Source organism: Syngnathoides biaculeatus, chromosome 12, assembly GCF_019802595.1.
Source record: "Syngnathoides biaculeatus isolate LvHL_M chromosome 12, ASM1980259v1, whole genome shotgun sequence".
NCBI classification, from domain to species: Eukaryota; Metazoa; Chordata; class Actinopteri; order Syngnathiformes; family Syngnathidae; genus Syngnathoides; species Syngnathoides biaculeatus.
In genome coordinates this window covers 23,064,976-23,086,659 of record NC_084651.1, presented here as the reverse complement: position 1 = coordinate 23,086,659, position 21,684 = coordinate 23,064,976, and the positions used below count along the sequence as shown (strand labels likewise).

The window sequence follows — 21,684 nt, the reverse complement described above, 5'->3', positions numbered from 1 at the left end:
ATAGCAGGTTGTTCAAATACTTATTTTCTTCTGTTATTTTAGCAGGAGGGGCAACTTGTCTCAGTATCCTGTTCGGGAGCACAATAGAGCACTAGAGGCTTTAATTATAATGTTAGAGCTGTTAAATTGGAGAAGTGTACTAAACTCATGCTTGGTGGAAACATGGCTTTTTTGTACCTGCTGCAAAAGTGTGAGTTGCTGGGCTACATCCTGAGTACGGTAATTTTTCTGACTGAAGGGGAGTTTCTCATCACTGCTGTAAGGATTGTCCACCAGGGAGTCGTAGCAAGGTACGGGGAGAGTTGCAGCAATGGAGAAGTCTTTCTCTTTTGGCATGGATACTGAAGGCTCCACCACTGTTGAGATCCTCCACTAGATCATATTTAGAAGAGTTCAAGAGAAGTTCATTTTGAAACAATTTTTTTTAACTTTACAACAATGACATGGCGTAATCCACAAGTGTCAAACTCAAGGCCAGGTGGCCAGATCTGTCGATGATGATTCACATAATTTCATACGTGCCATGTAAGCAAATCTTGTGCCTGTACCCACATTTCATTTTGTTTTCGTGTTGACTTGGCTGTGGAGAAGGAAGTCTGGGCTTCCCTACTAAAGTTACTGCCCCTGAATAGCTTGGATAATATTTTTAACTCGGTGTTCAACAGATCTTGATAGCAGAGTATTCAAGACAGGTACTGTAGCTTTAAATATCCAATTTCCCCCAACAGATTAAAACCAGTCCTCTTGATGACGCAGATGAAAAGAAGACATTTTTGTCTTTACTCACCTTTCTGACATGATCCTCAGTAGATGAATGAAGACAATAAGATTCTATCTCATATCCAATTTGACCCCCACTCCTTGTGCTCCACATTGTACTTGGTGGACTTTGGAGAGCAGCGAGAAGGACCTGCCCGCGAGTATCCAAAGGAATTACCTGGCAGAAAAACAATATCAAACAAACTATATTGCCCTCTACAAATGTTATTTAATCTGGTGTGTGAGAAATGCTATGAAATGCTGATAGCAGCAACCCAAGTTAAAGATGCACGACAGTTTATCATACCATACAGCTCTGGTAAAATTGAATAGACGATTGTAGGATTATCATTTTCTCAGATTTTGCAAATCGCATGTATGAATATGTTTCAGTAAATCAGCACTTATGTTTAATTGTATACATTCCAAATACAAATCTTGTAATTTAAACAATTTATTAACAGAAAATAGAAAAATAGTTTCACTCTTCTGTTTCCAGAGCTGTATACTGTGTGTATACAGACTTATACAATATAACAGGACATAATGTATTGTATGATTGTGTGGTTACCACAGCATGAAGGAAGTTTTTTAAAACATCCACAATGTTGGACTTTGGTGTGAAGTCTACCATTTTACAGTCCATAATCCACATGTGCAACAAGTCCAAACTGCGATGAAAGATGTTAGCACTATTTTCAGATATTTCTGGACCTTTTCTGTCATCAAAAAACAAAGCAGCATTTTCTTGTAAATGAGGAACATTTACCGTTGATGCTCATATTATATTGGTTGTGGATTTATGTTGTACCTCACTGCTATGATGAATCTGTCCATAATAAACTGCAGTAACTGTTCAGAAGTGCAGAAAAAACGATATGTATACAGGAACTGCTGGATGTACCCTTCCGAAGCAGCATTTCTGTGTAAAACAAAATGTAGTGTTACACAAAATAATACATGGCTTAATAAAGTCTCATGGCTTCTATGATTTAGTTAAGATTATGATTAGATTTATTTCAAGTTTCCCTGTGACCCATGTTGCTAATGTCTCGCCACTCGTGTCTTGTCCAAGTCTTCCTTATTCTCACGTCAATTTGTTTTTATTTAGTTCCCCGATTTCTTTCAGTGGTGGAACAGTGGCCAACTGGTTAGAGCGTGTGCCTCACAGTTATGAGGACCATGGTTAAAATCCCAGCCCCGCCTGTGTGGAGCTTCTATGTTCTTCCTGTGCCTGTGTGTTTTTTTTTTTCCAGACACAACAGTTTCCTCCCACATCTCAAAAACGTGCATGGTAGGTTAATTAAAGACTTCAAATTGCCCATAAGTGTGACTGTGAATGTAAATGTTAGTTTGTTTCTATGTCCCCTGTGATTGGCTGGTAACCAGTTCAGGGTGTACCCCAGATAGGCTCCAGCACTCCTGCGACCCTTGTGAGGATAAGTGGCTTAGAAAATGGATGGATGGATTTCTTTCAGTGATCTAGGTGAACATCCAGAGTCCTTGGTTGAAGTCCCAACAATGTTTTGTTGAAATCAACTGAGAATTTGGTGTAACCCTGCTGTTGACACATACTGTACACAGAAAGAAACAGATTAAGGAACAAAAAACTTGGTGGAGATAGTAACGATTTTCATTGGGTGTTCTCTTTGTCTAGTCTTGTAAGAATTTGTCTTTAGGAACACATGTAGTACAAGTTTTAAATCTTACTTCACATAGGAAAAACAGAGACTAGTTGTTGGAGAGATCTTAGTGTACTTCCTGAGAACTGTTGACACTGTTGCTGTTGAACAAGGGACTGAACCCTTGAAATGAACACGTGTGCAAAACCTTCAAGTTACCGCTTAATCTGACAATCTATGGATAATTGGTTCTTTGTGTGATGAAATGCATGCAGAGTAAACATTTGAAAATACCTTGCATAAAGGTAAGCCATAAGACCAAGAGGAGTCCCTGCTTGCAGAGTTCTCTTTCCTTTGCAAGTTGCAAAACTCAAAATTGATGTATCCTCAGAGTTTTCGACAGCTAGAGCATTCAGCCCACAAGTAGACAAAGACGGTAGTGATGTCATGTCCAAACCCCACTGATCCAGACACCGAGTCTGCAGGAAAGCAAGAAATAATTTGTAGACACAAAGCAAATGTTGAGTGAAGTATAAGCATTTCATAGCACCTCAAGGTACTTCTTGACATAATCCAAGAAGATCACTTTGGATCTAAGGTCTTCAAGATGGGTCTTGAGTTTGGACAATATCCCTTTGTTCTCAAAACCTATGGGATACAAATATTTGTTTTATGACGCAATAATACCATAATAGCGTACAGAATAAGCAACATACCTTGATTTTTTTTCTGTTGCTGAATTAGTTTCTGGTAGAAATTCCTCATTTTCTTAAGATTCCTTGCTTCAATGAGCAGCTGCTGTTGCAGCTCCTGTTCAACAGAAGTCACAAAGTGTTGTTTTTTTTTTATCTTTTAGTTCACTACGTTATGAAGATAGGTTATGGTTTTTTTTTATTTGTGATGTTACTTATTTTAGTCTCTCATCACTATGGCAACAGAATACATTAGAAGTAAGATGTGGGAAATTGTACCCAATTGACTCTTAAAAGGTTAGCTGTTGGCTGCTGTTCCCACCATTCTAAAGAAGTAGGTCACCAAATTGTGTAAATATGAAGACAATTCATTAATATTTGTTTGCAAATGATAATTTCTCTGCCAAAGGCCAAGTTAAGCTATTTTAACATTTAGATCTAGTTTGTAGAAAATAACATGCAAATTATCTTTAGGTCCCCCATCTGCTCTCAACCTATTTACCCCAAAGCTTGACTGTGCTCCATTTCCAGCAAATAAAGTATTACCACTTTCTAGTGTGGTGAATGTGAATGGATAAAGGTTTGGGCAACCATTATTATACATCTATATTGTGACTATACGGTCAGAAAAAAGATCAATTTAGAATTAAAGATCAAATATTACTCATTGGAACAGGATTTCAAATCTTCACCCACCTGTGTTTTCACATCTAGACATGGCGATCGTGTGTAGTGGCCCAGACCCAAGGCATACTCGATCACCTCTGGGCTAAAACAGTCCTCTCCAAAGAAGGCCAAAGCCCAGGTCCATGCCGGCCTTAAGTACAGGTTGGCGCCATCGGGTCTGGATCTCGGTGGAATGAGTTGTTCTGAAACCAGAGAATCCCTGTCCTCCATCTCCTCTGAACAGTCAGGACTCAGCCGTTGATCACAAATATCAGGCAAGCTTTTCTTTCCTTCCGAATGGCACTCAGTCGAGGGGCTTTCATCGCTAGCCCCAGCCAAGTGGTCTCCTTCTTCAATGAGCCCTGAGTTTGAACTGTCCATGTCTGTGCTCACACCAGAGGAGTGTGCAGAGATTCACCATTGAAGAGAAACAAAGAGAACTGACTGAATCACATGAGCAGTGAAAAAAAAGATTGGGTTATTCAAGAGCAAAACATAAAAAAAACCCCACTGACACTGGGGACGCAGTTGATTTTCAACTGCACAATGAATCCACTGTGAAAGTGATCAGCTTAGAGGCAAATAAAGCTGAACTACTTTTCTTATCGCTTTACAATTTTACAGTATGTCTGTTTTTAATCGACCCTGTTAGACACTGTCATATTAGACGGAAGAAGATGCCACAAATGCAAATCTGTTTAGTGCCCCGGAAAATCTTATCTTGCATTTCTATTTTCTTTCATCTGCTTGCCTGTCGAAACTCCAAAAGGCCTCAATCTTAAAAAAAAAAAAAAAAAAACATTGAGAACACAGCCTAATTCATGTGACTTTCGTCAGGAACAGAGAAACATTTTAAAAGCCACACAGACCACAAAAAGCTTTGAGGTCAATAGAAACTCAATTCTACCAAAAGAACAAGGATACTGGCACAGTGTGCTTCATGTTTGCACAATCACAAGGAAACTGGGAATAACCGTTCACAGGTCAAAATAGTTTTGGGGATTTTTTAAAAAATTACCTAGTTTGATAGCACATGCTTTGGCATTGACAAAAAAAAAAAAAAACTCGTAAAAATTGGTGGAGAAATGAGTAAGCAACTACTTCATTTTTAAGTCCATGCATTGCCTTTTACAGGAACATCGACCATCCCAAAACAGTGGCTGCCATGTAGTCAGGTCGGTTAGCTGGGCTTCTACACCGCACTGGCAAATCAACAAATGACGTGACAGATGCTGCCAATTTCACAAACCTTGACGGAGCGGTCATCCTCTCCTTAATACATTGCATTTGTCCTGTCCCATGTGCAGAAAAACACCCCCAAAGCATGATGCTACCACCCCGATGCATCACGGTAGGGAGGATGTTCTTGGGATGGAACTCATCAATCATGTTCCTCCAAACATGGTTAGTGGAATTATGACCAAAAAGTTGCAATTTGGTCTCGTCTGACCACAAAACCTTCTCCCATGACTCCTCTGTATCATCCAAATGGTTATTGGCAAACTTAAGATGGGCCTTGCCATGTGCTGGTTTAAGCAGGGGAAACTTCCGTGCCTTGCGTGATTTCAAACCATGACGTCTTATTGTATTACCAACACTCACCTTGCAAACGGCGGTCCCAGTTCTTTTCAGGTCATTGACCAAATCCTGTCGTGTAGTCCTGGGCTGATTCCTCACCTTTCTAAGGATCATTGAGACCCCATGAGGTGATATCTTTTATGGGGCTCCACTCCGATTGAGATGGACTGTCACGTTTAGCTTCTTCCATTTTCTAATGATTGCTCCAACAGTGGACTTTTTTTCACCAACCTGCTTAGAAATTTCTCCATAGCCCTTTCCAGCCGTGTGGAGTTTTGAGAATTTTGTCTCTGGTGTCTTTGGACAGCTCTTTGGTGTTGGCCATGTTATAAGTTTGTGACCTCACACAGGTGCATCTGATTCAGGAAAATAAATGGAATGGAGGTGGAATTTTAAAGGCGGACTGTAAGATAAGCTTACACATTTCACAGAGGCCTGTGAAATGTATCACCTCATGTGTCATAAATCTCTTCTAATAACTCTGTTACTGTGCAAAGATGCGTGTGTGTACTGTTTGTCTATGAGAAGTTTAAGAGCTCAAAGTGACTGCAAATTTATGATAGCTGCATTCTTGTAAGCTTAAGAGATCAAGGTGACTGCAAATTTCTGATAGCTGCATTCTTGTGGGTTTTTGTAACAGGAAGAACTGTGTCTAATCAGAGGACACCCGGCCTTGAGAAGATTAACTGTCTCTGCAAAACAACCTTACTTGTCTTGTGAAACCTGCTCTCCCCCACCCTATGTGTGAAACTCAATAAAATGTGTGGTTTTGGGAAAACTCGGAGAGTGTCTTACGGGCGGGCTTGGAGGATATGTTCTTCTTCCCCCGAGCATTCCCCAAACTGCTTTTTGGTAAAAAACAACTCTGCCTCTGTCTCATCATTTTATCCTGGTGCCGGAGCCTCTGGGTCCACATTGAGCGAGAAGTCCGTGCTTTGGACATAACACGGACTAACAGGTCTTTGAGGGTAAGAATGCTAGCCGATAGACAGGTGTTAAAATACTTATTTGCAACTGTATCACAAAAAAAAAAATCATTACAAAAATCCTACATTCTGATTTCTGGATTTTTTCTTTTTATATTATCTCTCTCAGTTTGCGATATATAATGCAACAGCTATAAAGTCTCCTTACTTATTGATGCTACTTCCATTGTTTTGTCTCTCTTCCCCTTCTTTGGTCAACAGGATGGGAGTGAAGAGTGTGGTTGTGGAAATGAAGGTCTCTGGGTGCTGAAGTCCGGAGTATCTTGAATAGCTGAAGAGGACAATAGCTAGTTGGGTGTCAGTGGCCATGACAACAAATATTGCACACATTTACGTCCATCCATCCACTTTCTTCCACTTATTATGGTAAAGGTCATTTGTGTGCTCAAAAGACGGCAGAATCTGTGTACATTAGATTTGTTCTTTGTTAAAAAGGGGCAAGTTACCTCCACCAAAGACCATTGATTGTTTTGCATTGCTTTGTTTTTTTGTTCGATTAACCCTACCTCCAGTTGCAAGTTAAAATTTTTGAACGTTACTTTCTGTGCAAATAAAAAACAATGTTTTTTTCCTCTTCATTATTGCTCTTTTAAAGTTATTCTGCACTTTTGTTAATAAAAAAAGCTTTACAAAAATGTTTTATTGGCTGGCGACCAGTTCAGGGTGGATACCCCTCTGGCCCGAGTCAGCTGGAATAGACTCCAGTATAAGCAGTATGAAAAATGGATGGTTGATGCTTTTGTGTGTACCATGCCTTAGATGAAGAACATATCACATTTTATGGCCAACATATGCAGAAGGTAGGGGTTGAATACAGAACTCAAACCCAGAGTAAACACCATGATCAGAGCATGTACAGTAGTGTTCAAAATAATATCACTCCAATATGATGAAGAGGATTAAAGCACATTTTCAGTATTTTTTTTTCTTTGGTGCATGTCAAACAAGTTAGCAGTAGGTGCAGTAAATTCTCAGAAAACCATGTCATGTCAAACCAAATCATGATATACACACTCTTGAGGCTGTGCAACTGTACAATTAGTTCAAAAGTCAAAATAATAGCAGTGTGGTTTTCAATTAGTGAGGTCATCAATTTTGTGAAAAACAGGTGTGAATCAGGTCGCCCCTATTTAAGGTTGAACCCAGCAGCCGTTGAATATGCATTTCTCCTTGAAAGCCTGAGGAAAATGGGTCGTTCAACACATTGTTCAGAAGAACAGCATACTTTGACTAAAGGTTAATGGTCAAGTGTCATCCCTATAAATATTCTAATATAGATATTGTAATGAAAAATACATCTAACATTATTCACTTCAATGTCTATACGAAAAAGTAAATATGAGCGGAGAGCGCATCATCCATGCACAAAGTTGTTGAAGTCTCATTCGACATAAAACTGGTCGCCATTTGGCTGCATCTTCTGTCCGTGACGTCACGCTGGGACATTCGCCATTGAAAACACGCTGTGCCACCTACTGTGGGAGACAAACATGCCCTTCTGACACAGAAGCTCTTTTCGAGAACATCTCACAGCCGAGCAATATTGCCCCCTCGTTTCGAGCCATATTTAGATGATATGCGGATCACGGCCAAACCGCATGCAGCCAAACTACTTCCCCGCCTGATCCACCTCCATGTGGCGGTCATAGAAACAACGGTGCCTTCGAGCGATTACGACACCCCGGCCAAACCGCCTCCTTGTCCAATCCACCTCTGCGGCAGTGATAAAATACAACGAGCCTCCATTTTGGCTAACATCAAGGAACAATGAGCTACCTTCCAGCAGGTAAAACTCGTATAAACAGATGAGATCGCTTGAGTGCGCTACTGCCTTGTACTTCACTTCCTGCTTCTTCTCGAAAACAAATCCCTCGAGAGAATTTTCATGGCGGGAGTTACAAAATCCATATATGTCAAAATCATATTTTGTGGTGAAAAACCGAATGGGTCCATACCGGCTGCCATGTTTTCAGTAATAACATAATAAAAATCATTCATTTCATGACAGTGGCCCTTTAAATTGCAGAGGGGAAACCTTATAAAGAAGTGCAAAAAAATATAGGTGGCTAAAATGATCTCTAAAGCCTTAAAATTGAGCTAAAACCAAGACATACGCCAGAAAATGGAAGACAACCATCAAAATTGATGGCAGAGTAACTAGAATGCCAAAGGTTCAGCCAATGATCAGCTCGGGATAATCAAAGACAGTCTGGAGTTACGCGTAAGTACTGTGACAGTGAAAAAAGATGCCTGTGTGAAGCTAATCTATTTACAAGTGCATGTGCAGAAGAGGCTACAATTTGCCAAAGAACACCTAAGCTGGCTAAAGAGAAATGGAGGAACATTTTGTGGACTGATGAGAATAAAATTTTTCTTTTTCGGTCCAGTTTGTGAAACAAACCCCCAAACTCTGAATTCAAGCCACAGTACACAGTACACAGTGAGGACAGTGGAGTATGGTGGTGCAAGCATCATGGGCATGTTTCTCCCATTATGGTGTTGGGCCTATTTATTGCATACCAGGGATCATGGATTGGTTTGGAATTGTCAAAATACTTGAAGAGGTTATGTTTCCTTATGCTGAAGAGGACATGCCATTGAAATGGGTGGTTCAACAAGAAAATGACCCAAAACACACTAGTAAACATGCAAAGTCTTGGTTTCAAACCAACAAAGCTCATTTCATGTAGTGCCCAGCCCAATCCCCCGGACCTTAATCCAATCGAGGACTTGTGGGGTGACATCAAAAATGCGGTTTCTGAAGGTAAACCAAGAAATGTAAATGAATCGTAAAATGTGGTTAAGGAATATTGGAGTGGAATAACAGCTGAAAGGTGCCTCAAGTCGGTTGACTCCATGCCACACAAATATGAAGCAGTTATAAAAAATGTGGACATACAACTAAATGTGACTTTCATGATGCAAAGGATTGGTAAATCCTAGAAACACAAATGTTTGTATAAAATAGTTTGGAGTTTGTCAAGTCACTGGCAGACTGCTATATATATATTTTTTTTTAAACACACCCCTTTCAGGAAATTGCCCAATTGCACAACCTTAAGAGTGTGTGCGTGTATATCATGAATGCAGGGTCTTGTTGGCTTTCTGAGAATCTACTGCACCTACTGGTAACTTGTTTGAAATGTTGCAATAAAAAAAAAAAAAAAATAGTGAAAACATGGATTTATCTGGTTCGTCACATTGGAATGCGATTATTTTTAACACTACTGTGTATCACAGTGCAGTTCAAGGTCAATATCACTGTATGATTTGAAAAAAAAAAAAACATTCCTACCACCACTCATATGAGGCGTATCAGTACTTGAACTTTGGTTTGTGTCACTCAAATCTTGTCTATTTGTGGATCTCGAGATTGCCTGAAAAAGAGCCACACAGGCTGAAAACAAATGATCCAAATGTTTAAACTGTGGCTGATGAATTTGAACTTACCGCATGAACCCTGCCGATGAGCTGATTCCACACATTCTCCGGATTTGTCCCTTGATGTGTTAGGTAGTCACAACAGCTCTAGAAAGAATGCATATTAAATTCTTGCTTAATGAAGCAGGAAATAAAAATAAAAGGACCAAAACCCTTGTCTGGAATAACTGGAAGATATAGTGTAAACAAACCACCCAATAAAATACATTACAACATTGCTATATATTTTAGAACAAAAATATTATTGGTAGTACTTATTTTATAATGCCGTTCATTCAACAGTTTTCTTTTTTTTTCTTTTATAATTTGGTCATTTTGCAGAGAAAAATTGTACAGAATTGATTGTGTGGAACCAGTTTTCCACAACAGGAAATGAAAGGCAACCCAGACTATGAACACTGAAGAGAAACGTATTAAATTAATCGGAAACCGCAAAAGAGCCACACAAGTCTCACTACACAGCAACATACTTAAAATTCATCTTTCTTCTTCAATTCATATTTAGCAACTCACTTTAACTGAAGAATATTCATTTTATTTGGTTTAAAAAAAAAAAAGCCTAGTTTTCTCACAAATTTACACTAATAGAGCCAGGAACAAAAACAAATTTACACCAATGGAAGACAAGAATATTTGGTGAGAAGTTTTGTAATGTTGTTTTGTTTTTTTTTCCCCCCACACGATGGAAACCACTGATAATATTCCCATTTCTCAAGACAGATAAAAGATTGTTGCAAGAGGGATTGGAAATGATTTAATAACATGAAGACATGGCATGCGCTCTATAAGAAAGAATTGGACAGTGAAGCACATTACTTTTGCTGTAGATTTCAGTCATTTGGGTTTAACATAAAATAAGGACTATGAGACAGACAGAATGGTTTGAAGATAAAAAAAATTGTAAGAAAATTTTCTTTTGGGGGGGTGAGCATAAGTACTGGGACATGACAGAAGACAGTGTTTGATTGCCAAGCTATGTTTTGTTACGTTGCTCATTCAAACAAGAAACGTGCTGAACGTCTATGCTCAGTTTCAGATTTGTGTCTTTACAGTGAAGTCTACATTTATGTAACGTTGTTTTTTTAGTGTTGTATCCAAAAAGAAAGCAAGAGAGGATGGATGGGGGAAAACAAGTAAAAATGAAAAAGAGAGAGTTGTTTCACAAAAAATGCCCACAGCCAGTACAACCATTTGTAATATCGAGAAAACCAAATGAATAATTTGTGGACAAAGTAACAAACTAGAGAAATAACAGAGGGCAGGATGGAGGCCTTTTGACACTGGACTTGGCGAGACAACTGACCCATTCATTCTACGAGTGCCAAGCATCACGTCACTGCAGAGGGCATCTGGGGCTCAGTGCCACGTCATTGGAGAGAAAAACGTTCTATCCTGCAATGTTGACGCGGTACACGCAAAAAGCTCGTCCAATGGTGCTGATGCTGCGGAGTGATTACTGAGTGATATTTTGGTTGACTTGAACAGTAAACCACAAGTGGAAAATGGAGGATTCCCCAGCACATGTGGTTTCTCTTTGTCCCGCAATCACTGCTTAGCCTGAAATATACCTCAAAGCTGTCTTTCACGAAGAAGAAATAACGGTTTTCACAACTTGAACTTCAATCCCATTTTAATAGTTTTGTATTAACTCTATTATGGTGTTAATGGAAAAAAAAAAGAGAAAAAAATGTTACCGTCCAAATACTTCTGGACATAATTGTTAACTTCTAAATCCATTGCTTTTATTCCACAAGGGTATGACAAATATTGCTGGCACAAACAAAATTTAAATAACAATTAAGGTTGTTATAACCTGTTTCGCAATGGTGATTGAAGGTCTCTCAATGGGTGTGCTCTTTGCCATCTCGAGCAGAAGTCGCTTCAGTTTGCAAGCTTCTGATTAGGCAACAAACTGAACCTTGCCATTGTCCACAGGATCCCAGCAACCCCATAAATACAAGCCTGGAGAGCAACAAAATGTTTCCATTGGACAACTTTTTTTTTCTTTTTTTGAAAGGACAACATCAGTTTCGTGTAACATACCTTCTCAGTTACAATTCCATGTTCCTGATATTCAGGGGCAAGAAAAAATTTATCCCGAGATCCTGCATAGAACACAGTTACTAATAACATGAGAATTTTCACAGCTATGGAGGAAAGGGGGAAATGTAGTGCAAACATGGCATCCACCTCCTTTTCATAGTTCAGAGTTTGGACGTTTGAATCCGAGTTATGGCGTTCCTGTGTAGCGATTGCATGTTCTTCCAATGCTTGTTGGGGTTTACTCCGGGTACTCCGGCTTCTCCCCACATTCCCAAAAACATGAGTGTTAAGTTGATTGAAGACTCTAAATTCTTCTTAGCTATGAATGTGAGTATGACTGCTGGTTTGTTACTGCAAATGGCCGGTGACCATTTCAAGTAATACCCCACCAATTGCCCAAAGTCAGCAGGAATTGGCTCCACAAGATACAGTAAGTACAGTACTAGAGAGAATGCATGGATCAATGTTATTAGGAATTTTAAACTTAGCTTTCAAATATATTCCACTTTCAATCAATTTTCCTACCACTTATCTTGCACAGGATCATGGAGAGCTAGAGCCATTGACAGCCTGCTTCAGATAAACAATGACTACACTTTGGACTTATCACCATAAGGTACACTATAGAGACACCCAATGGCACTCATTCACTAAGTGGTAACTGATCTCACACTGCACACACAGAAGTAGAGAGTAAAATTTCAATAGACATTGATTTTCTACTGCTCCTTCTGTTTTAGGCACGGTGATAGGCTCCAAACAATTTCAGACAATTTTGGGCAAACGATAGGGTACGCCCAGGATCACTCACAAGTCAAACAAATAGAAAAGCGTTATCTGAGGTTCATTTTAAAAATGATTTTATAATAATAATCAAGTCAGCACCAGGGCACCCCAAGGTTGTGTCCTCTTCCCTCTGCTCTTGTCGTGCTACACTAACAACTGCACTTCGTGGCATGCGATTGTCAAAGTCCTGAAGTTTGCAGATGACACCACGGTCATTGGCCTCATCAAAGACGGCAATAAGTCTGCATATCGACAGGAAGTGGCGAGACTGCTTTGGTTTGATCAACACAAACTGGCGTTGAACACTTTAAAGACTGTAGAAATGATTGTGGACTTCCGGAGGCATCCTTCACCACAGCTACAACTGACGCTGTCAAACTGTCTTGTGTCAACTGTCGAGACATTCAAGTTCTTGGGAATTACAGTTTCAAAGGACCTGAATTTGGAGACTAACATCAACTCCATCCTCAAAAAAGCCCAGCAAAGGATTTACTTCTTGCAGCTTCTGAGGAAGCACGGCCTGTCACATGAGCTGCTGAGACAGATCTACAAAGCGGTCATTCAATCAGTACTGTGTAACTCCATCACAGTCTGGTATAGGGCCACGACAAAAAAGGACAAACTCAGACTGCAACGGACAATCAAAACATCTGAACGGATTGTTGGCACTACGCTACCCACTATCGAGGAGTTGCGCGCAATGCAAACTAGGTCCAGAGCAGGCAGGATCCTTTCGGATCCTCCACATCCAGGCCACCAGCTCTTCCAGCTCCTTCCGTTGGGAAAGCCCTACAGATTAACGGAAGTCAAAACTAGCAGGCATTCAAACAGTTTTTTCCCTCTGGGAATTAAGTCAAATTCTTGATCAGCAAATTTACTATTTTCTGCCTTGTGCTATTGTTGGGATACTCACTCACATCCTGCTGATCCAATCAATTTTAGTATTAGTAATATATTTTGAAGCTTATTGCACGATTCGTCACTTTAAACTGCTTCCTTTGCACAATTATCATTGCACTATAACGGAAACAGCGCACGGGTAAAGTGACTCTGTACAAGCGTTACACAATGTGGGACGTCGACACACTTATCTCTTACGTGTTCTAAATGGAGAAGATTTTACATCATGCACAACTCTTAAAAGAAATAGTTCCAAAAATAGAAAGGTTTCTTGTTTTTCGTTGTTGCTTTGTTGTTCTTGTTCTGTATGTTGTACCAGGGCACCACCGAATGCCGGAGAAAAATTCCTTGTGAGTTTTTACACACATGGCCAATCAAGGTAATTCTGATTCTGAAGAGTGTTTGTGTGTGTGTGTGTGTGTGTGTGTGTGTGGGGTGGGGGGGGCACAGTGGTGTAACTGGTTAGATCATTGGTCTTACAATTCTGAGGACCGGGGTTCAAGTTCCGACCATGCCTGTGTGAAGTTTGCCGGGCACTCCTGTTTACTCCCACATCCCAAAAACATGCAACATTAATTGGACACTCTAAATTGCCCTTAAGTGTGATTGCGACTGCGACTGTTTTCTCTCTCTGTGGCCTGTGATTGGCTGGCAACCAGTTCAGGGTGCCTCTTGCAAGTTTGAAAACTGGGGTAGGCTCCAGGAGTCCCGTGACCCTTGTGAGGACAAGGGGCTCAGAAAATGAACTAATGAATGAATGATAATCAAGTGGAACCTGTGGGGAGGAGGATAAATAGACGTAGTAGATACTTGTACAGAGAAGATTGCAAGACTCCTTGTTTGATTCCATTGGCTGACTCCCAGGTCCAGCAAGGCCTTCTCTACTTCCCTACACCTTATAACCTAAATTCTAATAACCGTGCTGTAAAATTTTATGGATTTATTCTCAGTCTATTTTGTATGGAAGCATATTGCCTTTCACTCTGATTAAAAAAAGCAGTTTCTCCAAGTAATTTCTTTGCAATTTTTTTTCTATTTGAGTATTTTATTCTTTTTTCTGACAAAAATTTCCCCTCCTGTTTATCCTGACTATTTTTTTGGAGTTATCAAGACACACTGAACTCACATGAGAACCTGCAAACTGCAGGGGACTCACTAATGCTGAATTGACCCCTCTGTACAGGGCACTTAACCACGCCTCCTGAAGTTACGTCACCCCACGTGTGCTAACCTCAGACAAACAATTAGCAAAAATGGCGGCGCAGGAACAAAAGACTAGGGCGAAATTGTCCAATTTACCAGCTGATTTCTCACTCGCATTCTTAGCGAATAGTGAAATATCGTTGAAAAGCAGACAGCAGGGCTTCAAGTATTTCAGCGAGGGGTATTTCAATGGTATTTATATGCATATCGATGGAAAAACCATTGATATTAGCGCGAGATATTTCCGGAGTCAGAGGAAGACCGAGAAGCCACATAATATAATATATTATAACCCAAAGACGAATTCGTCATTGACAGTTTCCTATTTTCATGTTACATATCACACTTGTGTGCAGAATCTGTATGTGTATCTGTGTAGCCGTTTGTGAACCGCCGTATGAAGGAAAAGAAGGAGAGACTTGATTTTTTTTACAAGTTGTTTCTCTCCTTTTCTTTGTGTAACGTCACGCGCTCCCCTCAATAATTATTCTTGAATTAGTGCCGAACCTATGTAAGTCCCGACCGAGTATGACAATCACTACTTTATAGTGTCCTCAAACATCCTTCCTTCAGTCTTGGTGTCTTGGTGCACATCGAAGGCTTTTAGGACTCGCTAGTCCGGTTTAGCTTAGCTCGGGAGCCGCCGAACAGAGACACGTTTGTGCAGTCAGATCCTCGCAAAATATAGCTCAACACAGATCAAGTGTGTCAATAATTCACACGTAGCTATGTTATGCAAGTGAAGAACTGCTAATTCATTTATATGAGACATGTATTGAAAATCAAATATAGGGCATACCTTTGTCCAAACAAAGTCCGGTTTAGCTTAGCTCCCTCGACGCCGAACAGAGACACGTTTGTGCAGTCAGATCATCACAAAATATCGCTCAACACAGATAAAGTACGTCAATCATTCACACGTAGCTATGTTATGCAAGCGAAGAACTGCTAATTCATTTACATGAGACATGTATTGAAAATCAAATATAGGGCATACCTTCGTGCAAAGTCCGGTTTAGCTTAGCTCCCTAGCCGACAAACAGAGACACTTTTGTGCAGTCAGATCATCGCAAAATATCGCTCAACACAGATCAAGTGTGTCAATCATTCACACGTAGCTATGTTATGCAAGCGAAGAACTGCTAATTCATTTATATGAGACATGTATTGAAAATCAAATACAGGGCTTACCTTCGTGCAAACATATCTGTTCCGGTTGATTTTAGATAGATTCAGTTGATCATACGATCTTCCACAAAGTTTGATCCATCGAAGACATTTTTCGTACTCGGTTTTGGAAAGGATACGAATTGAACTCCACCAACTAGCCTTTCAGGATACCTGTCGTCACTATTACAAAGTCCGTGACTACACCTCTAAACCATATCTATTGTTAAAGAACCCAAATACGCGATAAAACGCTAACAAAAGCTATACTGGACCATGCAACGTTGTCTGAGGGAACAGCGGGTGCAAAAAAGGGGCGTGGTTTATGCAGATCTCTGGCCTCTGATAGGTCAGCGACGCGGATGACGCAATTTCTACTGAGGGGTCAATTACTGCTCGCACACATTCAACCTGCCCCTACGAGTTTAACTTACTTAAATCTATTCAAAGTATTATACAATATGTGTTACTACTTTTGTGACTCATTTTAATTGAACCAGAAATGTAAACACACAGGAGCAGGTTGAAGGTGTGCGAGCCGTAATATACCATTAGTGAGTCCGCAAAGAGCAACTTGCAGTTCCCAGGTTCTTGTGTGAAAAAAAAAAATATTCAGAAAAATAGGTGCAAACATATTCATAAAAACAGAAAAATAATCAGAAAAACAGAAAATATACTCAGAAACATTTAAAAAAATAAAATTATTCATTTTTGAAAAATCCAAATCAAATGCAATACACTTGCATATTCCTTTCCTGACACAAAAACAAGAAAAAAAATAATTTATTAAAAGATAACTGCAAATGGGAAGGGGTTTACTACATAATAAAAACATGTCTCTATTGCCACAGACAAATGTGGAAAGATTACATCAAGTAGCCTCAGCTGAAGTTAAGCCAATTCAGACAATGATAATGGAAACCAATAAGTGTCTCACTCTAATACTGTACAGTGTTCCTCAATTGGTATTACCTGGTACTGTACAAGGGGTGAAAGCTAGCATCTGTTTGGTGTCCACTGGCAGAGGGTATTTTTTTTGGCCCCTAGTCTTCTCTAAAATGTTACCTGAACCGAAAGGCATGGGATAGCTACCATAAGACTGCCACAGAACAAAGATTAAACAAACAGTGACTCCTCACTAGAGAGGTGCCAGCCTCTCTCTCTTAATTCTATCGCAATAAAGAAAGCAAAAAGTGATCTTACCAATGTTTTTAGGTGTCAAGAAAATCATCTCTCCTTGGCAGCTGATGTACACAGTATCCAGCGATAAGTAATCTAATGAAAAGGAAAAAAAAGGTGGCTGCATTAAACCATTTTCCCATATGTGATGATATTCTTCCAACATCAATTTCAATTAGAATCATAAAGTGAACCCTTGATAAAAACAGACCCCGATAAAACAGATATAAGAAAAAAAAACAGACCGTTGGGACTGAACAATGTGTCCAAAAATAGTTTCAATTTGTCCTGTTAAATCCAGAATTGATCGCTGTTGTTTAGTGGCGCTGCGGCGCAATACAGGTAGAGGATTAATACAGTACTGTACTGTATATCTGTGACCCTATTTCTGCGTCCCAGATATATACGATGACTAGAGCTAAGTGGTGGACATGTTGAACGTGGCGCACTGAGGGGAAAAAAAGAGCTTCAATGTAACGGACAATCGGTAATATCAGACGCCCCCTGACCTTCTTAGTCCATCAATCTGTCAAGGTTCCACTGTTCACAATTCTTCCAAGAGCAAAACTTGCGATACATGGATGAATTAGGGAGATTACCTGGAAAGTCAATATAGGTCTGCAAGGACGACAGGCAGGTGTAACATAGAGCCCACAGCTCATTCACTGTTAGCCCCGGTGCAGAATGAGCAAGTAACTCTCTTAGTGAGATCCACTAAAGAAAACAATGGAAAGAATTATATATTTCATTCGTATCTGTATCTTCAGTCTATATATGTATTACACTCTGCAGTTGACAGTAATTTAGTGAGACATTTGGAATGGCGGAATCACAATACAGAACGCACCATTAAAATTAAGTCAAGGATATTAAATAGATGTTTTGGATTTTTCTTCTTTGCTGATTTCATTGTCAGTTAAACTGTCTTGAACAGACATGATGCGATGCTATTTAAATGACTAATGCAGCTATCGTCAGCCTGTCCAATTGTATCATTGCAAATGGCACTGAACTGCAGCTCTGGGGAAAACTCACCCATGTTACTGAAATTAAGTTAGTAGCTCATGTTATACATTCTAGACATGTATCCAGAAGAAATGTGAGATGATAACATATGACATCCATTCGTGTTTTATTTACCTCATCCTGATATTCTTTACTGAGGAAAAGCAAAATTTTGGTTGTGTACTTCTTAGTGTTGTAGATCTTGGGGTTCTTTGATATTTGGGCCCCAAAGGTGTCATATTCCACATCTATCGGGCACCAGGATGGAGATATGGACCACGAGGCTACATTTTTACTCTCTTCCTTACATGTCTTTTCATGATGATCTTGAAAAGTGGTTTCTTCATAGCATGAAGACTTGATAGCATCTTCCTTTTTTGTTCTTAGTATCAAATTCTCAGCAGCTGAGCTCACACCATCATCTGCACAACTACGTGGATACGACTCACAGGATCTTCCTCGGGTGAATCTTTTGGATCTGTTGCTCCACACAGACTTGGAACACAAATGTTCATCTGCTCCAATCTCAGTAAGGTCTGATACAGGTATGGTGATCTTGCCATGAGCTGTGGTAGGATAAGGTGGGTTATTAGAGTCGGGGACAGAGCAGGAGCAATTCAGTGCCCCCTTCACCCTGTTGAATCTCTGCTGGGTTTTCATCCTCAGTGGAGAGCTGTTGTGAGAATGGCAGTCCACCTCATCTACTAAACTCCTGCAGCATCTGTCTGCATTATCATCAGCCCAGAGGGAGGAGTCCCAGCCCACACAAACCTGCAATTGGATAAGTCTCAGAAAATTTAAACTGGCAAAAGTCAAACACCACAAAACAATTTAGATTCTAGAAACATCTGAATAGGACATGGTAGCTAACAATCAAGAAAAATCAGTATATTTTGTGACTTAAAATGTGAACACTGCAAAAAATGGGAAGAGGGAAAATTTTTTCACCCCATTTTCCAAAAATTAGCATTAGGTGCCTTGGATCTTACTTTACCAATATTAGTGTGTGGTGCAACCGATTCAATTATTACACTTATAGTTGACTTATTTGGATGGACTTCCTTTAGTAAACCTGCGGGACAGTCTAATGGGAACCAACACAATAACTGTCTAAAAAAACAAACCAAAATCATGGCCTTTACAAAGTATGTCAAATAGCTCTTAGAATGATATTGTGTACTTCTACACCACTGGAACTTATTCAGGTAATTTACTAGGTTATCAAAATATACCGAGGATGTCATGTAGCCATTAAAGTTGGGAGTGACCCGGATAAGGCAAAAATGACTTAATCATCTATCCATCCATCCATCCATCCATCCATTCATCCATCCTCTACTGCTTCTCTGGGTCGGGTCACGGGGGTACCAGCTTTAAACAGGGATGCCCAGTATTCCCTTTCCCCAGCCGCCTGATCCAGCTCTTCCGGAAGGATCCCAAGGCGTTCCCAGGCCGGTTGTATCCAGGATATTGTTCTTTCAGTCACGACCAACAGCTTGTGACCATAGGTGAGGGTAGAAAGTAGACTGACTGGTAAATTGGGAGCTTCGCCTTTCGACATCTTACCACAACAGACCGATACAAAGTCCGCATCACTCGACACACTGAATCAATCTGCCTGCCAATCTCCAGCTCCATTCTTCCTCCACTCGTGAACAAGACCCTAAGATACTTGAACTGCTCCACTTGGGGCAGGATCTCATCCCCGACCGGGAGAGGGCATGCTATCCTTTTCCAATTGAGGACTGTGGTCTCAGATTTGGAGGTGCTGAGTCTAATCCCAGCCGCTTAACCCTCAGCTGCATACCTCTCTAGTGATCGTTGGAGATCACAGCTTGATGAAGCTAACAGAACCACATCATCTGCAAAAACAGCAATGCAATGCAGAGGCCACCAAACCAGATCCTCTCTACACCTTGGCTGTGCCAAGAGATTATGTCCATAAAAATTATAAATAAAATCGGTGACAAAGAGCAGCCTTTGCGGTGTCCAACTCTCACTGGAAACGAGTCCAACTTACTGCCGGCAATGCGGACCAAACTGACACCGGTCATACAGGGACCGAACAGCAGGGAGTTTGGTAACCCATAGTCCCGAAGACCCCCCCCACCCACAGGACTCACCGAGGGACACAGTTGTCTTCTTCAAGTCCACAAAACACAAGAAGACTGGTTGGTTTGACCTCCCATGCACCCTCAAGGATCCTGCTGAGGGAGAAGCGCTGGTTCGCTGTTCCACGGCCAGGACGAAAACCAAATTACTCCCCCTAAATCTGAGATCCGTCTTCCCAACGGACCCTCCTCTCCAGCACCCCCAAATAGACCTTGCCAAGGATGCTGAGGAGTGTGACCCCCTGTAGTTGGAAAATACCCTCCGGTCCCCCTTCTTAAAGATGGTGGCAAATGTTTTTGGACAAAGCTATAGCCTAACTAATAGACGCACATATGGTTCTCAAAAAAAGGTCAAAATAATTAAGGACACTGTCTCTAGAAGGGTAGAGAGATTTGAAATAATTTAATATATTTATTTGATTGTTAACATCCATCCATCCGTTTTCTTAGCTGCTTATCCTCACAAGGCTTGCATAGAGTGCTGGAGCCTATCCCAGCTGTCAACGTGCAGGAGGCGAGGTACACCCTGAACTGGTTCCCGGCCAATTGCATGGTACGTCGAGACAAACAGCCGCACTCACAATCAAACCTAGGGACAATTTAGAGTGTCCAATTAATGTTGCATGTTTTTGAGATGTGGGAGGAAACCGGAGTCCCCAGAGGAAACCCACTCAGGCACGGGGAGAACATGCAAACTCCACACAGGTGGATCTAGGATGGAACCCGATACCTCAGAACTGTGAGGCCAACGCTTTCCAGCTGATCCACCGTGCCGTCCGATTGTAAGCATGCTCAACCATATTTCTAACTAAACTGTATTTTTACTTTAGGAACTATTTAATAGAGCTAACCAATACCTTACAAAATAATTGGTTTGAATGATGTATACAGTACTTATCTGGTAGCTACAGCCTTGGATTGTTGATAACAGTTATGACAACTAACCTGATGTCTGGATAGACCATTTGTCTTCCCAGAAGTGTTCACAGAGAAGTCTTTATTAACATCATACAAATTCAGTCTTTTGGATTTTGCATATTCCCATAATACCTCATAGTTCTCTTGTTCATCTGCGGCACAAATTGAGAGGAATGGTCAAGTCAGAAATTACTACAGAGATTTAAAATGATGCAGTAATCAGAGACAATGGAATAACCTTGGAAATATGATATTGATTCAATGGAAAGTACACGCCGTCCAACAGAAGACAATTTACGGCATACAGCTGCAGAAGAGGTATGGGCCAGTTGTGCTTGAGCCTGATCGAGGATGTCCTGTGGGATGATAAAAGATTTAACATTAAAACAAAAGTATTTAAAGCCTGCTGAACTTGTGGAAATATTTCTCTAGAGCATATTCAGTCATCAGGACATTTAAAAGGATAATGCTAGAATTTACATTGACGCGAAAATTTTATAACTGCATTAAATGTAATTGCCCTCTGATTAAATAGCGACCAGTCTAGGGTTTAGTCTGCCTGTTGACCAGTCAATTGGGATAGGCTCCAGTTCCCCATGACACTGAACAGGATAAGTGACATAGTGGA

The 21,684-nt window shown here is 40.4% G+C and overlaps 1 protein-coding gene across 1 annotated transcript in view; it reads right to left on the bottom strand.

Annotated features, from left to right (window-relative positions):
• Positions 1-21,684, bottom strand: part of LOC133510088 (kinase non-catalytic C-lobe domain-containing protein 1) — a 50,785-nt gene that overhangs the window by 8,677 nt on the left and 20,424 nt on the right. Inside the window, 19 exon segments of the mRNA XM_061837771.1 lie at positions 178-372; positions 788-937; positions 1,331-1,478; positions 1,571-1,681; positions 2,676-2,860; positions 2,932-3,029; positions 3,098-3,191; positions 3,770-4,122; positions 6,503-6,574; positions 9,599-9,680; positions 9,754-9,831; positions 11,558-11,634; positions 11,637-11,706; positions 11,788-11,849; positions 17,047-17,118; positions 17,622-17,736; positions 18,163-18,798; positions 21,084-21,208; positions 21,295-21,412. Of these exon segments, the coding sequence (XP_061693755.1) occupies positions 178-372; positions 788-937; positions 1,331-1,478; positions 1,571-1,681; positions 2,676-2,860; positions 2,932-3,029; positions 3,098-3,191; positions 3,770-4,122; positions 6,503-6,574; positions 9,599-9,680; positions 9,754-9,831; positions 11,558-11,634; positions 11,637-11,706; positions 11,788-11,849; positions 17,047-17,118; positions 17,622-17,736; positions 18,163-18,798; positions 21,084-21,208; positions 21,295-21,412 (2,841 nt within the window).